Source organism: Thamnophis elegans, chromosome 8 (genome assembly GCF_009769535.1).
Source record: "Thamnophis elegans isolate rThaEle1 chromosome 8, rThaEle1.pri, whole genome shotgun sequence".
Taxonomy (NCBI): Eukaryota; Metazoa; Chordata; class Lepidosauria; order Squamata; family Colubridae; genus Thamnophis; species Thamnophis elegans.
The window spans coordinates 61,072,673-61,086,629 of NC_045548.1; the positions used below are offsets into that span (position 1 = coordinate 61,072,673).

The window sequence follows — 13,957 nt, forward strand, 5'->3', positions numbered from 1 at the left end:
ATTTAGTTATCCAGAATAGTTATTGATTTTATAGGTTTTTTGTTTATAATTATATGTTATAGATTATTTACTGCATTTGTGGCTAAATGAATGCTGAATTGTATATTACTATTTTATTTTGGTATATACTTGTTTTTGATTGCTACTGCCTTTTATTATTCAGTACAAGCACTACATTAAAACCATAAAGATGTAAATCAAACAAGATAAATACATTTTTTGTGTTGGAGTTCCCTAGTTTTTCCAATTTTAAAGTCAAGGTCTGTTTTGAAAGGGAGGACTTTTTAAATTCAATGTTTGTATAATTACATCTAGACCCAAAAGGTTCTATTATACTCTGATTTTGTTGTATTTAAGTACAATGACAATAAATATTTACTTATATTTATTTAGTGAAAATAGATAGAATGTCTGAGTTTATACAGCTTGCTTAACTAGGTTTCTAACTTTACTTACTTCCTGGGATTATATAATATACTGAATGATAAATGAATAAAATTAACATATATTGTACTGCATGCCAGGATATATAGACAAATATATGATAAGTAGAATAGAATAGAATAACAGAGTTGGAAGGGACCTTGGAGGTCTTCTAGTCCAACCCCCTGCCTAGGCAGGAAACCCTACACCACTTCAGACAAATGGTTATCCAACATCTTCTTAAAGATTTCTAGTGTTGGGGCATTCACAACTTCTGTAGGAATGGAAACTGGTTAATTATTCTAACTGTCAGAAAATTTCTCCTCGGTTCTAAGTTGCTTCTCTCCTTGATCAGTTTCCACCCATTGCTTCTTGTTCTACAGTCAGGTGCCTTGGAAAATAGTTTGACTCCCTCTTCTTTGTGGCAACCCCTGAGATATTGGAACACTGCTATCATGTCTCCCCTAGTCCTTTTTTTCATTAAACTAGACATACTCAGTTCCTGCAACCGTTCATATGTTTTAGTCTCCAGTCCCCTAATCATCTTTGTTGCTCTTCTTGGCACTCTTTCTAGAATCTACACATCTTTTTTACATTGTGGTGACCAAAACTGGATGCAGTATTCCAAGTGTGGCCTTACCAAGGCATTATAAAGTGGTATTAACACTTCACATGATCTTGATTCTATCCCTCTGTTTATGTAGCCTAGAACTGTGTTGGCTTTTTTGGCAGGTACTGCACACTGCTGGCTCATATTTAAATGGTTGTTCACTAGGATTCCAAGATCCCTCTCACAGTTACTATTTGTATAGTTACTATCCATTTGTAATGTTGATATACAACATATACATATACAAAAAGAGGTGCTTATTTTTTTAAATAATCAAATATACATCTTGAATACATCTCAGCCAAATTTTAGGATTCTAAAATAAAGAAAATATCAACCATATTGATATTTTGTGATTTTTACATTGGAACATATTCTGTTACCATGATAAATCTCTTCCTAGGAGTACCAACTGCATTCACAGTCTTTCTTTTGCAACTGTAGCCAAGTACACAGCTGCTAAATAAAACAAGTTTTTTTTTTAAAAAAAAATTGCAAATACAAATAGTCTATAAAGTCACAAGAACTCATTTCTTTGGTTCTAAAATTCTGCTCATATATGTATATCTCTCACTTTAAACCCTCAGTTTTTCCCCTCCCATTCCTTTGTGATAATGGGCTGCATATCAACCTTGCCTGGTCTTAGATCCATTACTTTTTGCCTTGAAACACCTAGTCATCTCATTTTCAGTCTATTAATATACCTACAGGTAAATTGTTTACAGACAACACCCTCAGCTGAGTGGACATAGCAATAGCAATAGCAGTAGACTTATATACCGCTTCATAGGGCTTTCAGCCCTCTCTAAGCGGTTTACAGAGAGTCAGCATATTGCCCCCAACAATCCGGGTCCTCATTTTTACCCACCTCGGAAGGATGGAAGGCTGAGTCAACCCTGAGCCAGTGGGATTTGAACCGCTGAACTGCTGATCTAGCAGTAGCTTGCAGTGCTGCATTTAACCACTGCGCCACCTTGGCTCTATATGATGAATGTGAGCTATTCACGATTATCCACAGAGAATGCTGTGCAGCAATGCTCTCTTTTTTACTTCAAACTCACTAATGGTTGAGTTTCCAACACTCTATTCCTTCAGATTCCAAAAAGGGAAATACATAAAATCCCCTTCTGGACGATGTTGCATATGTTATATCAGTGGTGGCTAACTTTTTTGTCATTGCGTGCCCACACCCATAATGTGATGTGTGCATGACACCCCCCCCCAGCACGCCCTTCCCCCCTGCGCATGCGTGCATGACCGCCCATCACCACAGCCCATTTTGGGCCTAGCAGGTCTCCCTCCAGCCTCCTGGGACCAAAAATGGGCCATGGGGGAAGGGCCCCCACACCTCCCCAAACTCCCCTCCTCCCCCTGCGCATGTATGCACATTTCCCACATGCCTCTCACCTCCGCACATGAGCAGCAGAGGACCAAAAATTAGTTGGACAGAGGGAGGCATGCATGCATGCACAATGGAGCTGAGCTGGGGTTAGGCTCATGTGCCCACAGAGAGGGCTCTGTGAACCACCTGTGACACATGTGCCATAGATTTGCCATCACGGTACTATACTATTCTAAACAAGTAATGTAAATTATACCCACACAAATGCATGTTGTTTCAGTTGGTTTACTTTATTGATTAGCCCTTCGGCCATATCAAAGTGTAGAGTTCCAGCCACAAATTATTATTAAATCTCATAAAAAACAATTTAAAATGGAATTTGATAAAATATAATTTAAAATGAATTTGGAATAAAATACAGTTTAAAATGAAATTGGAATAAAATACAATAATTTAATATATAGATAAATACAATATGATCAAATTATATTTCAGTGTCACCCCTAGTATCTACCCCAATCAGTCCCCCATATGCCAATCTCAACCGAACCGTTTTGCATAAGTACTGTGCTGTGTTAAATGTTATTTCCAGATTCTGACTGCACATAAGGTAAGTTGTTTTGATACGGGGAGCCCAATGGGTCATTCATTTGTTTGTTATATAGACCAAATGAATGCATGTTGTTAGAAACGTATATTTGTGTGAGTTTCTTGCAAAATATTTTTGGAGGGAGGGGGCAGCTGGAAAAAACGATTCCTAAAAGAGCTAACCTTTGCATCAGAACCCTAAAAAGCATTTCGATATTTAAGATGCCAGATCAGTCTTGCAGTAACTTACAGTGAATATTTTCCATTCCTCACTCCACGAAATTCATTAAAATATTGTATGGGTGTCAAACTGCAATGCTAACAAAATTGGCATGGAACTGGCCTAGTGGAAGCATGAGCTGAAAAGCAGTACACAGGGGCCATCTCTAATAATAAGAGAGTCTCACTGACTTAATATCAACTTGCTGGAAATGAAGTTTTATCCATATGAAATCTGTTGTGGCCCAGCAGGAGCCGTTGGAGCTGCCACCAGACTCCGACAGCGAGGGGCCCTATGAGTCGTCTCTGGAGGATGTGGAGGACCCTGGACAGGGTTCCGACTCCAAGCAGGGCACAGAGAGGCTGGTTGAACACCAGGAGGCGCCTGAGCCTTGGACCAGTGGGGAGGAGACAAGGGAGTGTGATCCTGACATTAGCAGTGAGTTGTTCCTGGATGCCCGGCACCGGAGAGCTAATAGGCGTAAGGAACAGTTGCGCAGTTACATGAGGTAATTGCACTCAGCTGCTGGTAATTAGGCTCCTCTCCAGACTATAAAAGGAATGCTTGTGCACACGCCCCTTTTGCAGAAGTCAACGCATGAACTAATGTTGGAGAACAGTACTGTGAGCCTGGAAGGCTGGATTGCTGCCGAGGCTTATCTGTGTTGGATTGCTGCCAAGGACCTGTCTGTCTGTTAATAAATTCCGTAAAGTATCTTTGGCTTGGAGTGTGTTGGTGTGGGACGATGGGGATCAGAACAGAAATCCATAAACAGTGCTAAATTTCTGAGGATTATGAAGAAGAAACTTCAAACGCATTAGCATTAATTTACAGATAGTGTCATTTAATAAGCAGTATTTGAGTAAAGACATTGTGCGACAGGATTCAGAGATCGAAAGAGTAATTTAAACTAACAAAATATACATAGCCATTACAAAAAAAAAAAAAAAAAGCTTAGGATAGCAGCATTCCACAGATACTTTCTGCAAAAGTCATATCTAACTGTGAATATTATGTCACAACTAAAGTAAGATATATGGATTACATTCTAAAATACTTTTCATAAGGTTATGTGCAAAATGCACATAAGGAACAGAAATAGTTTAAAGAAAAAGGAATTGGAAAATAGAAAAAAATCCAAAAGAGAAACCCAAAGAATAAGAAATCAGCTTATCAAACAAAGCATTTGCACTGAATTAAAGTAACTCCATAGTTACGTGAAGGTTGACAAAACTCTGAGAAAGCATCAATGTAATCAAAGACAAAAAGGATCAAGAAAATCTCCAGAAATAAAGATAAATGAGGCAGAGGCAGAACTGAAGAAAAACAAGGAAGAAAAATCAGAAACAGAAAAAGACATGAATGCAAAACTCATTATTTTATGTACTGTATATCCCTTAGTTTGAAATAAAACATAGATACATACCTACCACCCCACTAATACACAACACTTGCTTCTTTGAAGGCACAATTTCTATTATATTTTAATATATCTAAACAATTTTCGTATCTTCTATTGTATGTAAATTTTCCTGCAGAATATTCTATATAAAAACATTTTAACACTCTGATATATTGTTGCATTCACATTTTGCTCATAAAAAATGGTCTACCATGAATTTTAATTTGATTTTTCTGAAATGCCTTATATCTTTTAAAAGATTACTCTGAGAGAACATACTGAAAGGCAAATCTTTTAGTACACAGGTCCATCCCTATAAACTGTACATGTACACACAAAGGAAAAGGGGAAGCATCAAACCAGTGGTAAAATTCGATTTTTTTTTTACTACCGGTTCTGTAGTCATGGCTTGGTGGGCATGGCAGGGGAAGGATACTGAAAAATCCCGATTCCCTCTTCACTCCTGGAGGAAGGATATTGCAAAATGTCCATTCCCTCCCTACTCCAGGGGAAGGATGCTGCAAAATCCCCATTCTCTCGCCACTCCAGTGGAAGGATACTGCAAAATCCCCATTCCTTCCCCACTCCAGTGGAAGGATACTGCAAAATCCCCATTCCTTCCCCACTCCAGGGGAAGGATACTGCAAAATCCCCATTCCTTCCCCACTTCAGGGGAAGGATACTGCAAAATCCCCATTTCCTCCCCACCTCAGGAGAAGGATACTACAAAATCCCCATTCTCACCCCACTCTGAGGCCAGTCAGTGGTGGTATTTGGCAGTTCTCCAAATTATTCAAAATTTCTATTACTGGTTCTCCGGAACCTGTCAGAACCTGCTGGATTTCACCCCTCATCAAATATATATTTAAAACTTTTTTTCATTGTTCAAACTTCCAGAATGTCTGCCTCTGAATTATTACTCAGTCATTCAACTTGTTTGGGCTAACCTAGCTTCAGTGGATAGGGGATACAACCTTTAGAAATCCGCAGTTAGGGACAAAGACTTGATTATAAAATTGAAAAGAAGAAGAGGATAATGACAATATCCATCAGCATATTTCTACCAGCAAAACTACAAAGAAATTCCACAAAAAATGTCACCAAATGCAGGACTTAACTAGAAGGAGATATCAGAATATCCTCGGCTACTGTCAATGTTTTCATAATGATGGGTGTGATTTGATGAGCAATTTTGCATATACTGCATGCAAGTAAAAACAATCATCCCATTTTGCCCACATTTCAAAGCCAAGATTGCTGTTGAAGATATTCTTAGGATATATGAATTTACTTTGATATAAGCCAGTTAATCAAATATGTGAGAGGCCATATTTAATAGTAGCATTTTTTTTTCAGTAGCATATACATTAGCTATTTTGTCATTTACAAAATAAATAACTGTTGGCTTGATCATTAGAATAACACACATTGAAAAATTCAACATAGCTCCAATTCTTAGCAATTTGAATTTACAATTTGCTTTGTGTTTATAAATATATGCTATGAAAATATATTATTTAAAGTTGATAGCAATGCATTGGTCACAACCAGCTTTCTGGAACTCCAAAACCTCTGAAGACACAACTGTCAGAGGAAATATTCTTCTTACTAGGAAAGTGAAATAATTTGTCTAGATAACAAATTGATAGCTGTAATCTAATCTAGGAGTTATATGTTTTAATGAAGGTTTCAGATGTATCATATAGGTTTCTCCACAAAATAAGCATAAGGTTAAAGAATATATATAGGATTTTTAACTGCGATGTGGTTCAATACAATACATATAAAATTAAAAAAAACCTGCTACTTACCAAATTCTTTAGGAACTGCAATTGAGTAAATGCAGTTATGTCCTATGCTATAGTTTTTAGGGTAGTTTGGCGATAAAACCGTTCCTTCAGAACCCGTGGAACGTATTCCACAAGGTGCTACAAAGCAAAAGACAATTTATTTCACAATATGGTAGGAAAAAGTAGAATCAATAAATAAGCAAAATAAATAAACTTTACCTTCAAAAATAAATCAATGGATTAAATCAATGGATTAAATATTTCATGATATCATCAAACTATCAGAAGCTGCTGCTCAAAGGGTTAAGATGTCTCACAGCTTTAGTGTGGGCTGTGCTGTATTTATTTTATGAAATGCTTCTGTGAAAAATATGTCATTCAAAGGAATAGGACAGGCAGTAGAGGCAAACGACAAAACCCGAGGCACATATATTTGTATATCACATGACAAGTAGTTAAAAAACCTGATTCTTTCAACTTCCTCTTGAGATATGTATTTATATTCTGTATATAAAATATTTTCTCCTAATGTTTAAGGTCGTATTAAAAAAAATATGTGGGTTCCTTGAATTTCATCTCACTGTTTTAATCATATTTTTTTTCATATTAAAAAAAATGGGTATAAAATAACATACCAATAATAATATACCAAATATTGTATTGTATTATATTGCACTTCATAAAGTTCTCTAATGCTTTATGTATTTTCAATAATTCCTGAACAAACTCACAACTTATATAGTAACTACCTGTTCTTTTGATAACAACAAAGAGTAAAATCATGTTGCTGTCACTGGAAGAAGTTTCAGCTACCAGAATGAGAGGACAATTACTTTATCTTTTCAACTCAATAGCCAGAAGGAATGGGAATTCTAGAGATTCTGGAAGTTGAAGTCCACAAGTCGTAAAATTGCCAAGCTTGGAGACCCCTGCTCTGGGGGACTGTCTATCTGTCTAGAGCAAATTCTGGGGGTCTATGGAGAGACAGGGTAGAGAGGTGAAGAGGCAGGATAAAGACCAGGAAGTTGCATTACATAATCTAAGGCCTACTTGAGTGCAAATGAATTCCATCCCATGAATTTGAATGAACACATATGGAGTACTTATCAGCAGTGTTTATTCATTCAAATTGTTCCAATAGAATTTATTTCTATCAAATCTTATAAAGAGTGTATATCTAATATATAACACACTGCAGTTCTTTGTTCTTTAAAAGTTATAGTGCTATAACACTAGAAATCAGTGGATTTGAAATTCAGATTGTGGAACGCACAAGACTAAATATTGATTTATTTTCTTCTAATATCCATTACTAAATACCTATTAAATAAAATGTTCAGAATTTAGATACATACAAGGTCATTTATATAAAGTGTAAAATGAGGAAGAAAACTAAGAAAGCATTTTCATAAGCACACATTTTTAAATAAAGTAAATTTGATATGCAAATTATATTATATTTTTCAACACAGCGTCAAAGCAGTTATTTGTGTCAAATTACATATGGAATTTGCAATAAAATTGAACAATAATAAAGCTTTAATTACATTATCTAGCAGCTCAGTCTTTTGTGAAAGTATCAATTTCAAATAAAGTTGAGCTCAGGAATATTTTAGCATAATACTTATTTTATTTCTAACTGCAGCAGAGAGGTTTTGCCAGCATAGATGGTACAATATTTTATTATGACCCCAAAGTACAGATCTATGCAAATTGTCCCCCAGTAACATTATTCTTTAAAACATCTTGAAATAAATAGCCTTTTAGTTTTTAAATGTATTAAATAAATATATTTGCACATTTGTTAATTCAGTGTTCTATATTCCATTATGTTACATACAGATTATCTTTTATCCCACATTAAAAGATTATTTGCTTTCTGTAAATCTGGGAAAAGGTGATTTTGTAGTAGTTGTTGTTCCTCTTGTGAGCAGAAGAGTGAACTAAAGAAATATTTTATCTATAAATTTATAAATTTATAAATTTGGCTCTCCAAATTGGTAACTTTAAGCCAGTCATGAGAAATTCTGGGAGTTGAAGTCCACAAGTCATAAAGTTATCAAGTTTGGAGACCCCTGCTCTACATCATTGTAGTGCCACAAGCAAACATTTATTCACCCCCATCACTTAACTCATCCATTAAACTCTAAAGGAAGTGGGACAAAACAATTTGATAGAATGCACCTACATATCCAGGTAGATGCATCAGTTATGCACTTTTTACACTTTTAATAATTTTGTATACCAAAAGTTTGCATTTTTGTGCAAATGCTGCAACACAAATGCTTTGGTTCAGACAAACTGAACAAGGAAGAATGAAAGGAGTCTATAGAAACCATTTTTGTAAGCATATTTCTCTCATTCTTATCTTAATATATACAGTTGGCGGTTACTGTTGCAGTTATTATTTGGGAAAAGATAAGCTATGATGGTAAATTAATATGGTCTGTTTTGCAAATTAACTATACTCAAAAGAAGTCAGCAAATTTAGTATTTCTAAAAAAAAGCTGGGTTATTTCTTGATGTGGAAAAAAATCAAGAGTACCCTGTTTCTCTGAAAATAAGACCTCCCCAGATAATAAGCCCAATCAGACTTTTGAGCGCATGCACTAAAATAAGCCCTCCCTCAAAAATAAGCCCTCCTTCGAAAATAAACCCTCCCTGAAAATATTTTAACACAATAGCAGCCATGTGGTGACCACACTAGTCATCTCCTGCACTGCAAAAATAATAAGACCTCCCTGAAAATAAGGCCAAATGCTTATTTTGGGGGTCAAAAGAAAATAAGACACTGTCTTATTTTTGGGGAAACACAGTATATCAAATAACTTTGATCTGACTTGGATTGGCAATAATTGTAACTTCATATAAAACATATTCTTTACAATGACAATATATAATTGTCTCTTGGATGAAGAGTTGTTCTTCATATTTATAATATTTTCTGCCTAAGAATGCAGGCTATAAACATATTACTAGCAACTGCAAATACTCTGCAGCTTACAGTTATATATTTTTATGTCTAATGAGGAATACTTTGTGTTTTGTACATATTTGCAAGAATAAATACTTGTCAGCCACTTGTGAGTGGTAGTCTCTCAGAGATAATTCTTCTTCTTTCCCAAAAATAAATAACAAATGGTAGACTTAATATTAAAAAAGGAAGAAAAATGTATAGGCTTTTTGCCTTTGGACTCGGCAAGAATTGCAAAATGATGTAAATTCTTCTTAGCATGAAATGGGTTTTCCACCACACTGAGCAATAAAGTACTAACTTATAAACAATAAATAAAAGTTCCATGAAAAGTAAAACTTATATAGTGTGATTGAAAGTAAGTACACTTGATGATACTGACAAAGAAATTACATGTTATCTTTTGTCCTATGTGAAAAATATAATGTGCAAACCTTAATTATTTTGTTTTTAACAGCTATCATGAAATGCCAAATAATTCAGTGTATTTAATTTGTTAATATTTGCATTCATTCATGATAGAATGAGCCTATGGACTTCCTTTGCGTTACTTTCTTATGAAAAAGGCTTCAAGGACATATAAAATAAGGACATTAGCTACAGGCAAAGTGGATAAAGGTTTAAAGTGCATGTTTCATTCCCCCCGCCCCTAGTTTAATTTAGAAGGAAATACATTTTTTTCAAAACTTTATGGTAGGATATTGAATTGATGAAGTCAATCAGTATTTGGTTTACTGTACAATTTATGGGTCATGAGGATTCAAAGTAAGTATCTATCTATCTATCTATCTATCTATCTATCTATCTATCTATCTATCTACCTACCTACCTACCTACCTACCTACCTACCTACCTACCTACCTACCTACCTACCTACCTTTCTATCTAGAATCAATGTCTATGATTCTAGACATTGATTCGTGTCTAGAATCATACATCATTACCTGGATTCTTTTGCAATTCAGCAGTATCTTATGTCCTGCTCATTTAATCAGGGCAATTCTGCCATGTGGAAACCTACTCTTTGTGTTCAGAAGTAAAATGTCAGGTACTTACATAAAAATACAAGTTCAGTGGCACCAGAATGTCACAGCACATAAGTCACAGGCTTACAAATTTGCTTAGAAGCAGACAGCAACAACATCAACCCTTGTAAAATATGCACAAATGCCAAAATCTTATTTAATCCTACCAAAATGCTAAAAGATGATGGATGATCAAGTTTTAACACTTCTGTAAAAGGACATGCCTATCTTGCTTTGTGTATAGCCACATACACAAAGACCAAGGAAATATGAGAGATGTGACATTCGTGGTTCTTTCTTGGTTGTTGTTTGCACTCTGCAGTCAAACACTCAAGCTGAGACTGCAACCAAGGACTCCACAGTTCAACCCTGAGCTAAACATACTATATTATCTTCTATTGAAATCTGAAATACTTCATGAAATGGGAATAAGGCAAGTATAATCAAACCCGAGGCCAAGATAGCAGGGAAATGGCTAATTGTATTGTAATCCCTGAAAATGAGGCATAGTATATGAGTTGTGGTGCAGAAGTTAGAATGCATACTAAAAACTAACTGACTTCTCACTGCTTACTGTCAGGAGTTCGATTCTGACCTGCTCAAGGTTGACTCCATTTATTCTTCTTCTGAGTTTTGTAAAATGAGGACCCTGAGCCATTTTGCTGACTCTCTAAATTATCTAAAGGCCTTAGAGATGTTTGCACTATGAAGTAGTATTAAGTCTAAGTGGTATTGCTAAGTGCTATATAACAAAGAGTCAGGTCAAGATTCAGAGGCCCTAGTAAATCAATTGAATTGATCTTTAGCATATAAGGCAAACCTGCAAAAAACAATTCCAGGATTAGTTCTTTTTCCTCCAGAAAGCAAATATAGAAAGCTTTCTAAATTAGAGTTTGCCTCATCCCACATTTCCCTTAGTCTTCCTTTTATTATTCTCAGTTTGGTCTGGCAGTATCCCTTGATATTTAATTCTTAAACCTGACAGTCTCCAAGAGCTCATGACTTTTGCCAAAGAAATTGGTGTGGACATTTGAACCAGGCTTTTTGAGAGAGTTCAATATTTGTATTAGACCATGGCTTCCCGGATGCAGTAGTTTCATTGGTATCATTTAGCCTTTCTCATCTTCCAAGGAAAAGCCATCAGAGGGGGCCATAGAAGCCAAATCAATATATGTTCAATATTGCCCAGAGCTAGAAATAATTGCTGACCTCTTGTGATAAATTAACCAGACACACTTGTTTTTATTTAATAGGAATATTTTTGCTCTGTAAGAAGAGCAATACAAATCACAGCACAGTACAAACGACCATCAATAGCGTAATTTGAAAATTTTAAATTAAAAAATGTGTAATTCCTACACCAACATAATTTATATCGGTAAGCAATGCTGTGAAAATAAAAATGCTTCCTTCATAAAGGTCCAAAGAAAAATAAGGGTTTAAAGGCCTTTTTAAAATCTCAGCCCATACCTTAAATGTAATTTAAAAAGGAATCTAATCCAAACAATATGAGTAAAAGAAAATAAAAAGGTTCTTTTGCAAGGGAGCTTTAAAGCTTTCAATCCAACTATTTGTTTCCAAAATTAATCACAGCAACCATTGAGATAAATGATTTTAATCTGAGCTTCATAAAGGTTTCCTGCCTAAAATATACTTAGATTTATAAAAATGTTTGAATGGATACCAACAGGTGCTGATAGTATTCATGGTTTGCCACTGATTTGTGTCCCAACTAACCTTATTTCAGAAAATCCAACCATTCTAACTGAACAAAATATGTGTCTGCTAACAAAGATATAATACCTAACTATGGTCGTTTCAGAACCTCAATCTATTTGAATACAATGAAATGAAATGGTATGTAATGATTTTTTGAGTTCTGATGTATAATGAATTAATTTTAGTGTTCAAGTAATCATTGTGGGCAGCATGTTGAAAAGACGGCACAATACAAAATCCATTTCTTCCAACTTCTCATGATAGTAAAGTTCTGACAACTGACCACTCCAAGTGTTATCTAGTAAAAATTCTCAGATTAAATGTAAAATTGAGGCCTAGTTCTATTGGATGACCAGCTTTTAGAGTGTTTTGTGATGTAATAGTCTGAATTCCAGTGAGAACACTGACTTTCATCTAACATCAGGGTTGCTAATGTTTTTGCAGAGAATATCCACAGTTATTCTCCTGCTCTCCCATCCCTCTGTCCCATCCGTGTTCTGTTTGTTTGAGACAGCATTCCAGATGACTGAGTGGAAAACAGGAGAAGAATACTTTGGTGTGGTATTCATAAGAATCACTCTGATGCAAAACATACCAGCATGTGAAAATAACAAATAAAGCAGAAAAACAATACTTCGTGTGAATTGTAAGTCATACATTTCATCATGCACTCATAAAAGCATCACCATCATGAATGGATGGATGGATGAATGGATGGGTGGGTGGGTGGGTGGGTGAGTGAGTGAGTGAGTGAGTGAGTGAACGAACTAATAATAAAATTCTTCTCAAAATCTTACCATGGCAAGTAGGTAAGGCTCTGTTCCATCCAGGTCTTCCATCATCTCCCATGATACAAGTAAGTGTAGAGTAGCCTTGAAGAACATAGCCAGCATCACAATAATATGTGACTGTTGATCCCAGTTTGTAATCCATTCCAAGTCTTGTACCATTCATGATATTCCCAGGATCAAAGCAAGACTCACGTAACTTGGCTTTAATTTGAGCAGAGGGAAAAGACAAAACTGCTGTTACAACACCACATTTAATTTGATGTACTGAGTTTTTAAAATAAACCCATACAAGACACCCAGCAAAATTAGCATCATTTCTTTTTTCAAAGTACATGTTATGCCATCAGGTAATCCAAAGTAATCTTTGCAAAGAAAGATGTTTCCCTTGTCCCTTAAACAAGATTAAGATGTTCTAATGACTTCCTTTTCTCTCACCACTAATTTTGCTTTAAACGTAAAACAACACAAAGTTATCAAAATTTTTATAAAGCATAGAGTGTTTCATTCTTTTTCTTTCCCACCATTTTTTTCCCTGTGACTTCTAACGGAAAAGCCTTATACTGTGGAACAGTATAAAGCTCAAACTGATGAAAGCAGTGCTGTGGCAGTTTAATTTAGGTCTCTTTTCTATCTGTGTTTTGAGGCTGCAGACTGCACACAAGAACCAGAATTTGCCGCACAATACTATGATATGCTTTTGTCATAATACCAAAAACAGTAAGGTCCTGAGGATGTCACCACACTATGATGTTTTAAAAATCAAAGAGCTTTTTTATAAGTACAGTGTTTCCCAAAAAAAGACCAGGTCTTATATTAATGCTTACTCCAAAAGACACATTTAAGGTTTATTTTCCAGTTAGTTCTTATTTTCAGGGAAACACTGTACTAAATGCATCCATCTGGCTGACAAACTTAACTGGGGATTACTTTTTGGATAAGGCTTATGTTATAAGCATCCTGAAAAATCATGCTAAGGCTTATTTTCTGGTTGGATCTTATTTTTGGTGAAACAGGTTAATCCTTGCCTTACAACTACTTGCTTAAAGAAGTTACAACAGACCCACAAAAAGTGC

At 35.4% G+C, this 13,957-nt stretch overlaps 1 protein-coding gene across 1 annotated transcript in view; it reads right to left on the reverse strand.

The window, feature by feature from the left end:
- The window catches only part of CSMD3 (CUB and Sushi multiple domains 3), a 791,530-nt gene that overhangs the window by 173,448 nt on the left and 604,125 nt on the right, over nt 1-13,957 (reverse strand). The window contains 2 exon segments of the mRNA XM_032222292.1: nt 6,397-6,513; nt 12,891-13,085. Of these exon segments, the coding sequence (XP_032078183.1) occupies nt 6,397-6,513; nt 12,891-13,085 (312 nt within the window).